The sequence below is a fragment of the Lampris incognitus genome, chromosome 3 (assembly GCF_029633865.1).
Source record: "Lampris incognitus isolate fLamInc1 chromosome 3, fLamInc1.hap2, whole genome shotgun sequence".
NCBI lineage: Eukaryota > Metazoa > Chordata > Actinopteri > Lampriformes > Lampridae > Lampris > Lampris incognitus.
In genome coordinates this window covers 4,007,254-4,021,994 of record NC_079213.1, presented here as the reverse complement: position 1 = coordinate 4,021,994, position 14,741 = coordinate 4,007,254, and the positions used below count along the sequence as shown (strand labels likewise).

The 14,741-nt window shown below is 49.1% G+C and overlaps 1 protein-coding gene across 1 annotated transcript in view; it reads right to left on the bottom strand.

Annotated features, from left to right (window-relative positions):
* nav3 (neuron navigator 3) overlaps positions 1–14,741 on the bottom strand; it is a 296,390-nt gene that overhangs the window by 192,759 nt on the left and 88,890 nt on the right. The window contains exon 4 of the mRNA XM_056275775.1: positions 358–430. Within this exon, the coding sequence (XP_056131750.1) occupies positions 358–430 (73 nt within the window). The remainder of the gene's footprint in view (positions 1–357; positions 431–14,741) is intronic.

Genomic DNA, 14,741 nt, shown 5'->3' with positions numbered 1-14,741 from the left:
GGTTGTGTGGCACTAATTCTTTTTCCAGGTCACACAAAAAAACAACACATGGCGGTCTGCCCCGTGTTCGGCTGGGCGGAACTCAGACAGCAGACCCAAACGCCACAGTGAGTGGACACTAAGATAACAACCACAATAATAATCATGATAATCACAATAATGATGATGATGATGATGATGATGATGATAGTATTTGTGTAGAAGCTCCCAGAGCTTAAGGACACCTCAGACCGTGACAGAGTAGACACCAGTAGAACAAAATGAAAAACACCAGAGCAGAAAACAAGCCATGAAGCAAAAATGATAAAAATAAACAAACAAACAAACTAATTAATTAATGAATAGATAAACTCTGACCTTCTGCTGAGAGTCCCTGGACGTTGACTCCTCTGGCGCTCAGGAAGCTGAGGCAGGCGTCCACATTCTCGATCTGCCGCCAAAACAGAGAAGAAGAAGAAGAAGAAGAGGAAGAGGTGGAAGAGGAAGAAGAAGAAGAAGAGGTTGTTCAGCAGGAGGAATAAAACCAGTTGTGATATGCAGAGATTCAGAGGCTGGATGTCTCCGGGTTGGTGGTGGGGGGCGTGGTGGGGTTCGAGGGCACTACCCATAATGCTGTTCTTTGTTTAGTCATTGCTCGACCCCGGGATGACCTCAGTGTGACGGGGCTCGGTCCTTTGACAGAGACCACAGCGTGTCCCCCCACCTGCATAGGCAGGGGTCCGGCCTCCCCTGGCACGTGCCCATGAGCATACATAATACACACAGACAGACACACACACACACACACACTTGTATGCATAACAGCAGTAAGACGACCCCAAATATGAATAGTACCACACACATGAAAACATACATGTACTCACACACTTACAGAGACACACAAACAGATTTACAAAGTTTCATAAATGCAAACTCGAACTAATAGTCACACTCACACAGACACACAGACACAGACACACTCACACACACACACACACACTCACACTCACTCACACACACACACACACACACAAGAATGTGCAATAACAGACAGAAATGAAAGCACAGGAATTGAGCTGTGGTCAACTTGAGGACAATCTAATCACAAAGCATGCCTGACTAATACTATGAGTCAACAACAGTGGCCCTTCTCTCTCCCCCTCTCTCTCACACACACACACACACACACACACACACACACACTCACACACACACACACACACACACACACACACACACACACACACCAGAGCCCCATGACTGGATTCAGTGTGACAGTGACCCACTGAGCGGGGGGGGGGGGGGTGTGTTCGTCTGGACGCATGGCACGGTGCATGATACATGCATGGCAGCCATCCGATGGCTTTTTACAGGAAGTCATTTAAGACTGGCGGGAAGGTCAAAGGTCAAAGTGAGCTCCTGTGGTGTACGGTGGGGACACCGTTTGAGATCAGACAGACGTCAATGCAGCAAAGATGATTTATGAGCTGTGACCTCTCACTCTGTCTCTCTCTCTCTCACACACACACACACACAGTCACACGCACAGTCACACGCACACACACACACAGTCACACGCACACACACACAGTCACACGCACACACACACAGTCACACACACACACACACACTCACACTCGCACACACACACACTCACACTCACTCTCTCACACACACACACACACACACACACAGCCTTATTATGATGTCAGTGACCATCATGCTCTCCCTCTGTCTCTCTCCCTCTCCTCCTCTGTCTCTCTCCTCTCATTCTGGCTCTCCCTGTCTCTCTCTCCCTCTCTCTCCCTCTCCTCCTCTGTCTCTCCTCTCATTCTGGCTCTCCCTGTCTCTCTCTCCCTCTCTCTCCTCATCTCTCTCCCTCTCCTCCTCTGTCTCTCCTCTCATTCTGGCTCTCCCTGTCTCTCTCTCCCTCTCTCCCTATGTCTCTCCTCTCATTCTGGCTCTCCCTGTCTTTCTCTCCTCATCTCTCTCCCTCTCTGTCTCTCTCTCTCTCCTCTCATTCTGGCTCTCCCTGTCTCTCTCTCCCTCTCTCTCCTCATCTCTCTCCCTCTCTCCTCTCATTCTGGCTCTCCCTGTCTCTCTCTCCTCATCTCTCTCCCTCTCTGTCTGTCTCTCCCTCTCTCTCCTCATCTCTCTCCATCTCTGTCTATCTCCCTCTGTCTTTCTCCTCTCATTCTTGCTCTCCCTGTCTCTCTCTCCCTCTCTGTCTCACTCCCTCTGTCTCTCTCCTCTCATTCTGGCTCTCTCTCCCTCTCTCTCCCTCTGTCTTCCTCCTCTCATTCTTGCTCTCCCTGTCTCTCTCTCCCTGTCTCTCTCTCTCTCTCTCTCTCTCTCTCTCTCTCTCTCTCTCTCTCTCTCTCTCTCTCTGTCTCTCTCCTCTCTCATTCTTGCTCTTTGTGTCTCTCATTCTGTCTGTCTCTCTCTGTCTCTGTGCCACACATACTCTCTGTCTCAATGTCCTTCTGTCTCTCTTTTTCCCACTATCTCTCACACACACACACACACACACACACACACACACACACACACACACACAGCCTCAATACCTCCCTTCATTCCCACCCTCCCTTGTTTGAGTCCCATCACCGGGAATCAAACTAGCAACCTTCCTGTCTGCAGTCCTCCTCCTCTGACATGTTTTTCTACTGCTGTTTACTGCGCCCGTGTCAACAGGGTCTCTCGCTCCAACATCCAGGGGTGCCAGAACAGTTCCATGTGTTCACCCCCACCCCCCACCCCCCCAATCCCCCAGCTGCCCCCCCCCCCGCCCGCCCAACCTCTGGGCATTCTGCGGCGTGGGTTGTAAGATGTGGGCTTGTCTCCTTTTTAACCCCCGGAAAGATCACGCAAATGGAAACACACACGCACACAAACTTTCATACAAAATAAGACACAAAGGAATACACACACACACACACACACACACATACCACAACAACCACAGACAGAAACCTATAGAGGAAAACACACAGACATAGAAAAACATACAAACACAGTCAGATGCACAAGCAGACACACAACAACATACAGAAACACAACAACATACACACAAACTTACAGGAACACACAAAGAGACACAGATGGACACGCACACACACATACACATACTTAGAAATCTGCACATGTAGAAATGTGTGTGTGTGTGTGTGACAGTGTGTGTGTGTGTGTGTGTGTGTGTGTGTGAGACAGTGTGTGTGTGTGAGACAGAGTGTGTGTGTGTGTCTGTGTGTGTGTGTGTGTGTGTGTTCATAGTGTCTGTGTTTGCATTGGATGTGTCTCAATGGCGGTCACCGTTTTGCATCTCTTGTCTCGGGACCGTCGACATCCTCCACATATGAACACAGACGAAAGTCGACCAACACTTCTCAGGCCGGTGGTCCCTTTCAGCTGCACGACCCCGCTGTGATCACATGACCAGCTGAATGACCCCGCAATGATCACATGACCAGCTGCATGACCCCGCTGTGATCACATGACCAGCTGCACGACCCCGCTGTGATCACATGACCAGCTGCATGACCCCACGGTGATCACATGACCAGCTGCATGACCCCACGGTGATCACATGACCAGCTGCATGACCCCGCGATGATCACTTGACCAGCTGCATGACCCCGCGATTATCACATGACCAGCTGCATGACCCCACGGTGATCACATGACCAGCTGCATGAACCCGCAGTGATCACATGACCAGCTGCATGACCCCGCGATGATCACATGACCAGCTGCATGACCCCACAATTATCACATGACCAGCTGCATGACCCCGCGATGATCACATGACCAGCTGCATGACCCCGCGATGATCACATGACCAGCTGCATGACCCCACGATGATCACATGACCAGCTGCATGAACCCGCAGTGATCACATGACCAGCTGCATGACCCCGCGATGATCACATGACCAGCTGCATGACCCCGCAATGATCACATGACCAGCTGCATGACCCCGCGATGATCACATGACCAGCTGCATGACCCCGCGATTATCACATGACCAGCTGCATGACCCCACGGTGATCACATGACCAGCTGCATGAACCCGCAGTGATCACATGACCAGCTGCATGACCCCGCGATGATCACATGACCAGCTGCATGACCCCGCGATTATCACATGACCAGCTGCATGACCCCACGGTGATCACATGACCAGCTGCATGAACCCGCAGTGATCACATGACCAGCTGCATGACCCCGCGATGATCACATGACCAGCTGCATGACCCCACGATTATCACATGACCAGCTGTATGACCCCACAATTATCACATGACCAGCTGCATGACCCCGCGATGATCACAAGACCAGCTGCATGACCCCGCGATGATCACATGACCAGCTGCATGACCCCGCGATGATCACATGACCAGCTGCATGACCCCACGATTATCACATGACCAGCTGTATGACCCCACAATTATCACATGACCAGCTGCATGACCCCGCGATGATCACATGACCAGCTGCATGACCCCGCGATGATCACATGACCAGCTGCATGACCCCGCGATGATCACATGACCAGCGGTATGACCCCGCAGTGATCACATGACCAGCGGTATGACCCCGCGGTGATCACGTGACGCTGGCTGGCAGGAAAGCACACTACATGTTCACCATGAGGGACATCTGCTGCAAACAAGGTTCAGGTGTCAGGAAGTTGATTCCTCACGGTGCCCTAACGACCTGACACCAGCGGCTGTTGGGAGGAGGAGGGAGGAGGGAGGAGGGAGGAGGGAGGAGGAGGGAGGAGGGCCAACGGGCAGAAACCCAGAACCAAACAGGTCCTTCAGCTCCACAGAATCAGCCGGTATTACTGCACACACACACCAAACACACACACACACACACACACCAAACACACACACCAAACACACACACACACACACACCAAACACACACACCAAACACACAAACACCAAACACACCAAACACACACACCAAACATACATACACACACACACACACACAAACATACATACACACATACACCAAACATACATACACACACCAAACACACATACACACACCAAACATACACACACACACACACCAAACATACATACACACATACACCAAACATACATACACACACCAAACATACATACATCCACCAAACATACATACATCCACCACACATACATACATACACCACACATACATACATCCACCACGCATACATACATCCACCACACATACATACATCCACCACACATACATACATCCACCACACATACATACATCCACCAAACATACATACATCCACCAAACATACATACATACGCACACCACACATACATACATCCACCAAACATACATACATCCACCACACATACATACATCCACCACACATACATACATCCACCACACATACATACATACACCAAACATACATACACACACGAAACATACATACATACACCATACATACATACACAGACCAAACACATACATCCACCACACATACATACACACCAAACATACATACATACACCACACATACATACACACACCAAACATACATACACACACCAAACACATACGTCCACCAAACATACATACACACACCAAACATACATACACACACCAAACACATACATCCACCAAACATACATGCACACACCAAACATGACTCCATCATGTCTTCATTTGAAATACATGAACTCTGCTCCGAGACCACGGCAAACACTCGTTACTTACTACTGTACTCGTAACTACTTACTACTGTACTCATAACTACTAGTAATAAGAAAAGATACTTTAATGACCTCGGAAACATACTTACAGATTAGTTCTCATGGCAGTTATTTGTTGACAGTCGCACAACAAACCTAAAGAGGGACATTTTAACAAAAGCGCCGTTCATAACCAGTTACCGACCACGGCGTCCAACCGTTATGACGGAAGCTCAACTTTTGTGGGAGCGAGCGTGTACGAACTGAAAAGCAGGCGGTGCACGGGGTCGGCTTTCTTCTGCAGAGAACAAATGAGACATAAACACAGATGATCTGCACTCGACAGGATGCGCTGGGTGTCGGCCATCTTGAGCCACTAACGGCTCAATTACACTCAACGGCATATTTACAGCGTCAAACAGCTTGGAATGCCTGCGCACCTCATCTGTTCCCCAGGCGGGATGTGTGCATCTGAGTGTGTGTTCTTGTACTTCTGTCTTTGTGAGGACCAATTTGAGTTTTAAACAATAAGAGCTGACAGCATTTTAGCAAAGTGAAGACAATTTGGCGGGTCGGGTTAAGGTTCAACATGTAGCTCTGATAATTAAGGCCTAGGGAATGAATGAAGTCGTTGAGGGCCTATACAACGCTATAAAAACAAACACGTGTGTGTCTGTTTGAAAACAATCAACTCATATCAACAATCAACTCATCATGTCTCACACCTTCCTAGAGGAGGATGAGCAGGAGAAATAAATCACACTCTCTCCCTCTATGCTTCTGACTGACCCTCTGATCAACCTTCTGATGAACCTGGCCGACCCTGACTGTCTTTATGACGACCCTCTAACCAACCTTCTGACCGACCCTCAGACCAACCTTCTGACCTACCCTCTTACCGACCCTCTAACCAACCTTCTGACGACCCTCTAACCAACCTTCTGACGACCCTCTAACCAACCTTCTGACAACCCTCTAACCAACCTTCTGACGACCCTCTAACCAACTTTCTGACGACCCTCTAACCAACCTTCTGACGACCCTCTAACCAACCTTCTGACGACCCTCTAACCAACCTTCTGACGACCCTCTAACCAACCTTCTGACGACCCTCTAACCAACCTTCTGACGACCCTCTAACCAACCCTCCGACGACCCTCTAACCAACCTTCTGACGACCCTCTAACCAACCTTCTGACCGACCCTCAGACCAACCTTCTGACCTACCCTCTTACCGACCCTCTAACCAACCTTCTGACCGACCCTCAGACCAACCCTCTGACCTACCCTCAGACCAACCTTCTGACCTACCCTCTTACCGACCCTCTAACCAACCTTCTGACCAACCCTCAGACCAACCTTGTGACCGACCCTCAGACCAACCTTCCGACCTACCCTCTTACCGACCCTCTGACCAACCTTCTGATGACCTTCTGACCGACCCTGACCGTCTTTCTGATGATCTTCAAACCAACCTTCTGACTGACCCTCTAACCAGCCTTCTGACCAACCCTCTGACCGACCCTCTAGCCAACCTTCTGACCGACCCTCAGACCAACCTTCCGACCTACCCTCTTACCGACCCTCTGACCAACCTTCTGATGACCTTCTGACCGACCCTGACCGTCTTTCTGATGATCTTCAAACCAACCTTCTGACTGACCCTCTAACCAGCCTTCTGACCGACCTTCTGACCAACCCTCTGACCCTCCTTCTGATCAACCTTCTAACCGACCCTGACCGTCTTTCTGATGATCCTCTAACCAACCTTCTCACGATCCTCTAACCGGCCTTCTGACCTACCCTCTGGCTAACCCTCTGACTGACCTTCTGACCGCCTTACTTTCACGGCCTTCAAGTGAAACCAGAGTTCATTTTCAGTTTTGCGACTGCAGCGACACAAACACGTGGAGTAGTGATGGAGGGCGTTGTTGATGTCGCCGGCACATTAATGTTCTGCAGGTTTTCTGCCGATGTTTAACTGTGTCTTTGATGGGCGGTTTGGCTTTTGTGGTCTCCCTGTAACGGCTTCATCATTTATTTTTCCGACATGCGCTGGCAGCCGGAGGAGCCAAATAAACTGTTAAGACGCAATTTTAGAGCGGGGCTTTTAGTTCGCCTAATTATGAAGTACCTCAAGAGGAAAAATGAGTATATTTTGACAACTGACGGGAAGACAGTTATGGATATGGCCAGAGAGGAAAAAGATGTGCCGTGGTCACGATAACGAAGGCAAGTTGTTAAACTGTCTTGTCACTTTAGTTGTAATTAATATCACTCCAGCTATACTGCATTTACAGGTCACACCAAATGTTGAAATATCCTTTTCACATGTACGAGCCGCGGTGCAGCACTTCTCATGATGGAGTGTGAGAGAGCTGAAGTTGTGTGTACAGTTTATTCTCTCTCCTTTCACCATCCATCCATCATTCGCCTGTTTCTCATCCTGACAAACTGTGACCTCGCTCAACAGCCTCCTGCTGAAGCAGAGCATGAAAGAAGGCTTTCAAACTGAGATGGTGTGGTGGAGAGAGAGAGAGAGAGCAAGAGAGAGAGCGAGAGAGAGAGAGCGGAGGTTGAAATAGCTTGCCCACTTTGTGTCCTTTGTTCATAATTACTGTGTTGGTCTCTCTGTGTAATTCCCCTTCACAAGTATTCAGCCCTTGTTTCTACTGCAGCGTTTCTTCTGACACTGTTCATGAAGCCACCCTGCATTACAACCACTGGCACTTGACTTTCACATTAGAACCAAATCAGTGGATCAGAATTATAATCCGGATCAGATTCTGTTTCCTAATCATCCAAATGAGCTGGTTCAGCGGGCTGGTTAGGGGTTTATCGATGACTTCTGGGTGCTTCGTGGCTGATGGTGACGGTTCTGCTCTACAAAGCGTGAGGCGAGGAAGTCAAGTTTCTGGTGATGACTCAGATAAACCAAATAAATCCTTCCTATTAAACTTAATCGCATACAAAACCGCTTTATTACATTTTACACATGTGAGACCGTCAGTCAGTTAAGATCAGTCTCGGCTAACGCTAGCAATTAGCTTTGCCGTTCAACAGACGAATATCAAAGCCCTTCTTCTTTTTCCGCTTGCAGGAAAAAAGTAAAAGCATAAATGTGAGCAGAAACAATCTGCTCGGTGCCTGTAAATTCCTCGGGGCCCTCCAAACCTAATGAGCAGGGGCCCTCTTCATTTAGCCTTGACGCATCACATAACTCGGCTGGTTGCTAAAGACCAACTGTGTTTTAATCACCGCCGGGGAGCCGGGCCGCCTCCGCCCCCAAACCTCCACAATCTGCCTGGCTCGCTGGTAACGGCGGTGGGGAAGAGGACACCAGCATGGTTTCTTCGTTCCAATTCGATAAAGAGCAAAATGGTCAACAAATCTAACTTTAAATCTAATTCTCTGCAACGCGGTGAGGAATATTACATCTTTTGAGCACTATTTAATGTGTTTGCTGCCTTTAGGTCTCTATTTATATGGACCTCTACGCCTGCAGTGGGTTTGCTGATTGTTAATCTATTCGCTTTGATCTTTTTTTCTTACTCTCGTTTTATCGCCGCTCTAAAACACCGCGTATGGAAACCCTGCATGACATGTGCTATGCATATGCATTTTACACTACATATATCATGTTTCCTCTGTTGTCATTGTCTGGTTTTTATCTGCACCCTTCATCTTAACGTGAAGCACACTGCACCGCGTTTCATTTTACAAAATGGGCCGTATGAAGACTGATTGATTGATTGATTATCAATAAGATCAGCAGTGACAGCAGTAAGAAGAAAGATGCTTAATTTTGTCGTTGTACATCACAACGAATTGTATTCTTTCTTCTTTTTTTTATTAAGGATCCCCCCCCCTTTTCTCCCCAATTGTATCCGGCCAATTACCCCACTCTGCAGGGCTGCAGACTACCACATGCCTCCTCCCACACACGTGGAGTCGCCAGCCGCTTCTTTTCACCTGACAGTGAGGAGTTTCACCAGGGGGACGTAGCACATGGGAGGATCACACTATTCCCCCCAGTTCCCCCTCCCCCTGAACAGGCGCCCCGACCGACCAGAGCTGCTAGTGTAGCGACCCGGACACATACCCACATCCAGCTTCCCACCCACAGACACGGCCAAATGTGTTTGTAGGGACGCCCGACCAAGCCGGAGGCAACACAGGGATTCGACCTGGCGATCCCCGTGTTGGTAGGCAAGAGACTGCTATGCTACCCGCACGCCCCCGGATTGTATTCTTACAATGAATGTGTTCTCTGCACTTAACACCAGAATGACCGGGATTTCACTCCTACCTAAAACGACCGTGGGCGGTCAAACTGACCGCCGTTTTCAAACTCTATATTCTGCCAAGATAAATACCCAATTGCGATATTAACGCGTTGCGTATGTTAGTATGTCTGTTATGAAACTAACTGACACCAAAATGAACATTTTAACAACTTTAATACTATTTTTCAAACAATTTAAAATGGCCGCTGTCCAACGCCTGTAAACACTGCAGCGCCTCAGTGGTAGTCATGGTGGGTCTGTAATGGTGTCTGTAACCAGACACGTTGGAAATAATCACACATCAAGTTTAGACTATTTCTCTGCATTGGAGGGCGCTAGTGTGTTTCCAGGACAGAGCAACAAACCTCACGAAGGAAATGACGCCACCAACACACGTCATAAATACTGACATGATGCACACCATCACGCGCAAATCACATGTGGTCATTTTGACCGGTCATGGCCGTTTTATGTAGATCTTATCATAACTTTTTTTGTGTGTGCAATTGATCTAAACTAATTTTAATGCAATTTTAGGCGCATTCAGGGAGCAGCAGGTCTGCATCTATTTTCTCTCACAAAGTTATTCAACTTTGAAAATCCAAAACAGTCATATGCCCGTCTTTGGTCATTCTAGTGTTAACCCATCCTATTGTATAGCAGCAGTGGGCAGCCGCAGCACCCGGGAACCAATTCCAGTTCTTCTTTCCATTGCCTTGCTCAGGGGCACAGGCAGGAGTATTAACCCTATCATGCATGTCTTCTTGATGGTGGGAGGAAACCGGAGCACCCGGAGGAAACCCACACAGACACAGGGAGAACATGCAAACTCCGACCTGGGACGACCTGGGGTTTGATCCCTTGACCTTCTTGCTGTGAGGCAACAGCGCCAACCACTGGGCCACCGTGCTGCCCCCCATAATAGTGTTAATTCTGTTTCTATTACTCCACCTCTCCACTATCAAGGCTTGAAGCCTCTTATCTCTACTATCAAACTCTCTGCCGTCAGTCTCTATTAAAGATTTCTTCTATCTGTTCCTGGCATCTCTCCATCAGCTGGGCATCCCGACACTCCATCAGTTAACTTCCATCGATCCCTCCCTGGTCACTCGCTGTCCATGTGTCTGAAGGAGACGGCTGACAGGTTTGTGTTTCAGGACGGATCGGATTTGATTAAGGACTGAACTGATGAAATGAAGTTTACTGAAGGTGAGACAGAGAGATGAACGGACTCCATCTCAGAAGTAAAGTGCCGTCACGCATCCTGATAACACCCAAAGAAGTGTTCCTCTCATTTTCTACCCGCTGCGTTAAGCGATATTGATTTTGGTGACACTTGCAATACCATGTACTCATGTGCTCGGTCAGACTCTCACTGGGTTTTTGGACGGGAGCAAGATGCTTTGGAAGTTTTATTCCAGTGATCTGACAGCCGGTACACGGTTCCTCCATATGGCCACGGGAAGGATGCTGGACACTTCAACCGTAATACTAACAGATATTTCACGGTAATGGAACAACCAGCAGCCCTGGCTATGGGACTGAGCACAGCTATTTGGGTAACAACCAGTTCTTATCAATCCCCTCTATATTACAAATAAGAGAAGAATTAAGAATTCCAGTGTGGACCAGAGTCTCAGGAACTCTAAGTCGCTCGGGAGAAAATGGGTGCCGGCAACAAAGGTGAGCGAGACACAAACTCAGCAGTCACGTTTGAAAGGTGAAAAAAAATTCTGTCTCCTTTTCCTTTTCTTTTTAAACTCAACTCCAATCAAATAAAATTATTCATTCGAGAATAATTCAACTGGCATCCGGTCAATTAGCGTATCGGTCTATTCTGTTGCCTGCCAGCACAGGGATCGTCAGTTCGAATCCCTGTGTTACCTCCAGCTTTGCTGGGTGTCCCTACAGACACAATTAGCCGTGTCTGTGGGTGGGAAGCCAGATGTGGGTATGTGTCCTGGTCACTGCACTAGCGCCTCCTCTGGTCGGTCGGGGCGCCTGTTCGGGGGGGAGGGGGAACTGGGGGGAAGAGCGTGATCCTCGCATGCGCTACGGCCCCCCGGTGAAACTCCTCACTGTCAGGGGAAAGGAAGCGGCTGATGACTCCACATGTATGGGAGGAGGCATGTGGTAGTCTGCAGCCCTCCCCGGATCGGCAGAGGGGGTGGAGCAGAGACCGGGACGGCTCAGAAGAGTGGGGTAATTGGTCGGGTACAATCGGGGAGAAAAAACCCCAGAAACATTTTCCATTTATGCTGTATGTGTCTTGAAGCATCTCCCCCCTTCTTTCTTTCCAGCTCATGGGCTTGACTCGCCACTCCAGGACCAACCGCACTTCTCCCCCCAACAGACGCAAGCCGGGCTGAAGAATCCAAGTGTAGCGAATTCGGGGGGCAGCTGGGAACCGCCGCAGCCGGGACGCGAACCCGGGTCTCCCGCACCACGGGCAACTACGTTAACCCGTCGACTAAAGGGTCCGACCCGTTAGCCAACCGGCTGGCGAGTCTACTCAGCCATGATCGTTACACTACCAAACGGGCCTCAGCACCAGGGTAGTGGATGTGGACGGAGCACAGAAGGAGGCGACTCTCGTGGACAGTTTTTCAGCCTTTACCGGCTCTGCAGAAGATAACGATGACCCATTTTTGGTCTCTCTTCTGCACCTCCGCTCCTCATCAATGCAATACGGCACCGTGAGGGGAAGGCGGAGGCTACGGAAGCACAAGGAGGCGCAGGCGGAGCGACGTGAAGCAACATCATTTCTGCAGGGAATACTAAGAACCGCAAATCAAAACAATAACTCAATAACATGAAATTCACAAATACTTAACAGAATTATTAAGTGATAGATCAATCCAGAAATGCTAATTGGAAATAAAGAAACTAATCAAGTGCATTTTGACCCCCGTTACATCAGGCTGTCTGTCGTTACTCGGGTCAGTAATGTGTTGGTGTCCAGGCGGCCAGTCCGGCTGATGATGTCCACACTGCAGGAATGCTTTTCTGCAGGCGGAACACCGGGAAAGTTACGGGACCGCCGCTTTAAATACCGACAACTCTCTTTCACTCATCTGGGGGAAGGTGCAGAATGAGGGCCCTTGCTTTTTTCTCTCACCCAGTTTCATATCAATACCTACAGCCAAGTCCTTCTACAGGCCTTGCTCGTAGACTCCTCAGCGGTAATCATATTCGTCTGGGATTAGAAACCGGGAACCGTCTGGCTCCGAGTCCGTTTTTCCAACGCTGACTAGAAACGGCGTCTGAAGACGACGCGCAAACACAGATGATTTGTGAGTGACGGGCCGGGCGTGTTAACAGCCCCCTCACACGGCTCCGCTACGCCCGCCAGCGGGTCGGACTCAAATATTTACACCATAGAATAACTTGGAGCGCGTCCACGCCTCTCTGTGCATCTGCTCTGCAGGCGCTCTGTGTGTGTGTGTGTGTACATGTGCTTGTATGATGGCTAAAATATCGTAAAGAGGCACTGATGCCTAAACAGGTAAATGTCTGAACAGCAAACCTCTTTCTGCTGATGGCCTCAGAGTTTCTACTTCTTCATTTCGTGTAAAGCAGAACGACAAGGTCTCACAAGTACAGCGTCATGATGCAACATATCTGCAGAGATTGCTTTTGTCTACATTTTCTCTGTCCTTGACTGTCCTCTCTCCCCCTCTCTCTCTTTCGCTCCTGCGTCCTCTCTCTGTCTCCCCCCTACCCCTCCCCGTCTCTCTCTATTTCTGTCTCTCTTGCTCTCTCCCTCACCCCCTCTTTTTCTCTGTCTCTTTCTCTCCTTTTCTGTCTCTCGCTCTTTCTCCCCCGTCTCTCTTGCTGTCTCTCTACCTCGCTCCCTCCCTCCCTTTCTCTCTCCCTCCCTTTCTCTCTCCCTCTCAATCGCTCTCTCCCTCTCTCTCTCTCTCCCTCCCTTTCTCTCTCTCTCTCTCTCTCTCTCTCTCTCCCTCTCTCTCATTCTGACATTTATTAAACTGTGATGTCTGAGGCGACTCACGGGGGGCGTTGTTTACATGCAGTATGATGTGATGAAGGTGAACAACTGAATTAAACTGATAGTTGGATGAGGACGTCCAGTGTGTGTAATCATGAAATCTCGACCCGCTGGATACTCAAATCGTGAAACAGAAGTTGTGTTACGTGTCGCCCTGCTTCCAACATGGAGTTGGAGACTTTTCGGGAAAACGCCTCCATTTCTGTTTTGTCACCAGTCTGAAAACTTGAGCCCCTGTATTTTAATGAACATGAACACGGTTTCATCCCGTTTCAGAAACATGGGTGTCTATTGTGCCTCGCTGTTTTGGTCTCTGGTGTTTCCGGGTCAGATGCCGGCACCACGACCGACTCTCTGAAAGATCGCCAATGAAGGTGAATACAAGACACAGTAAATCAAATGACCGATGATTGACACCTTCATTTGATTAAGACACTTCCATTTGTTTGCATGGCGGCTGCAGCAAACAAAACAATGCGACTGGACCTGAGTGTGTAACCGGACCTGAGGGTGTAACTGGACCTGAGTGTGTAACCGGGCGTGAGCGTGTAACTGGAGCTGAGTGTGTAACTGGATGTGAGCGTGTAACTTGATGTGACCGTGTAACTGGACGTGAGTGTGTAACTGGAGCTGAGCGTGTAACTGGACGTGAGCATGTAACTGGACCTGAGTGTGTAACTGGAGCTGAGTGTGTAACTGGATGTGAGCGTGTAACTGGAGCTGAGTATGTAACAGGACCTGAGTGTGTAACTGGACGTGAGT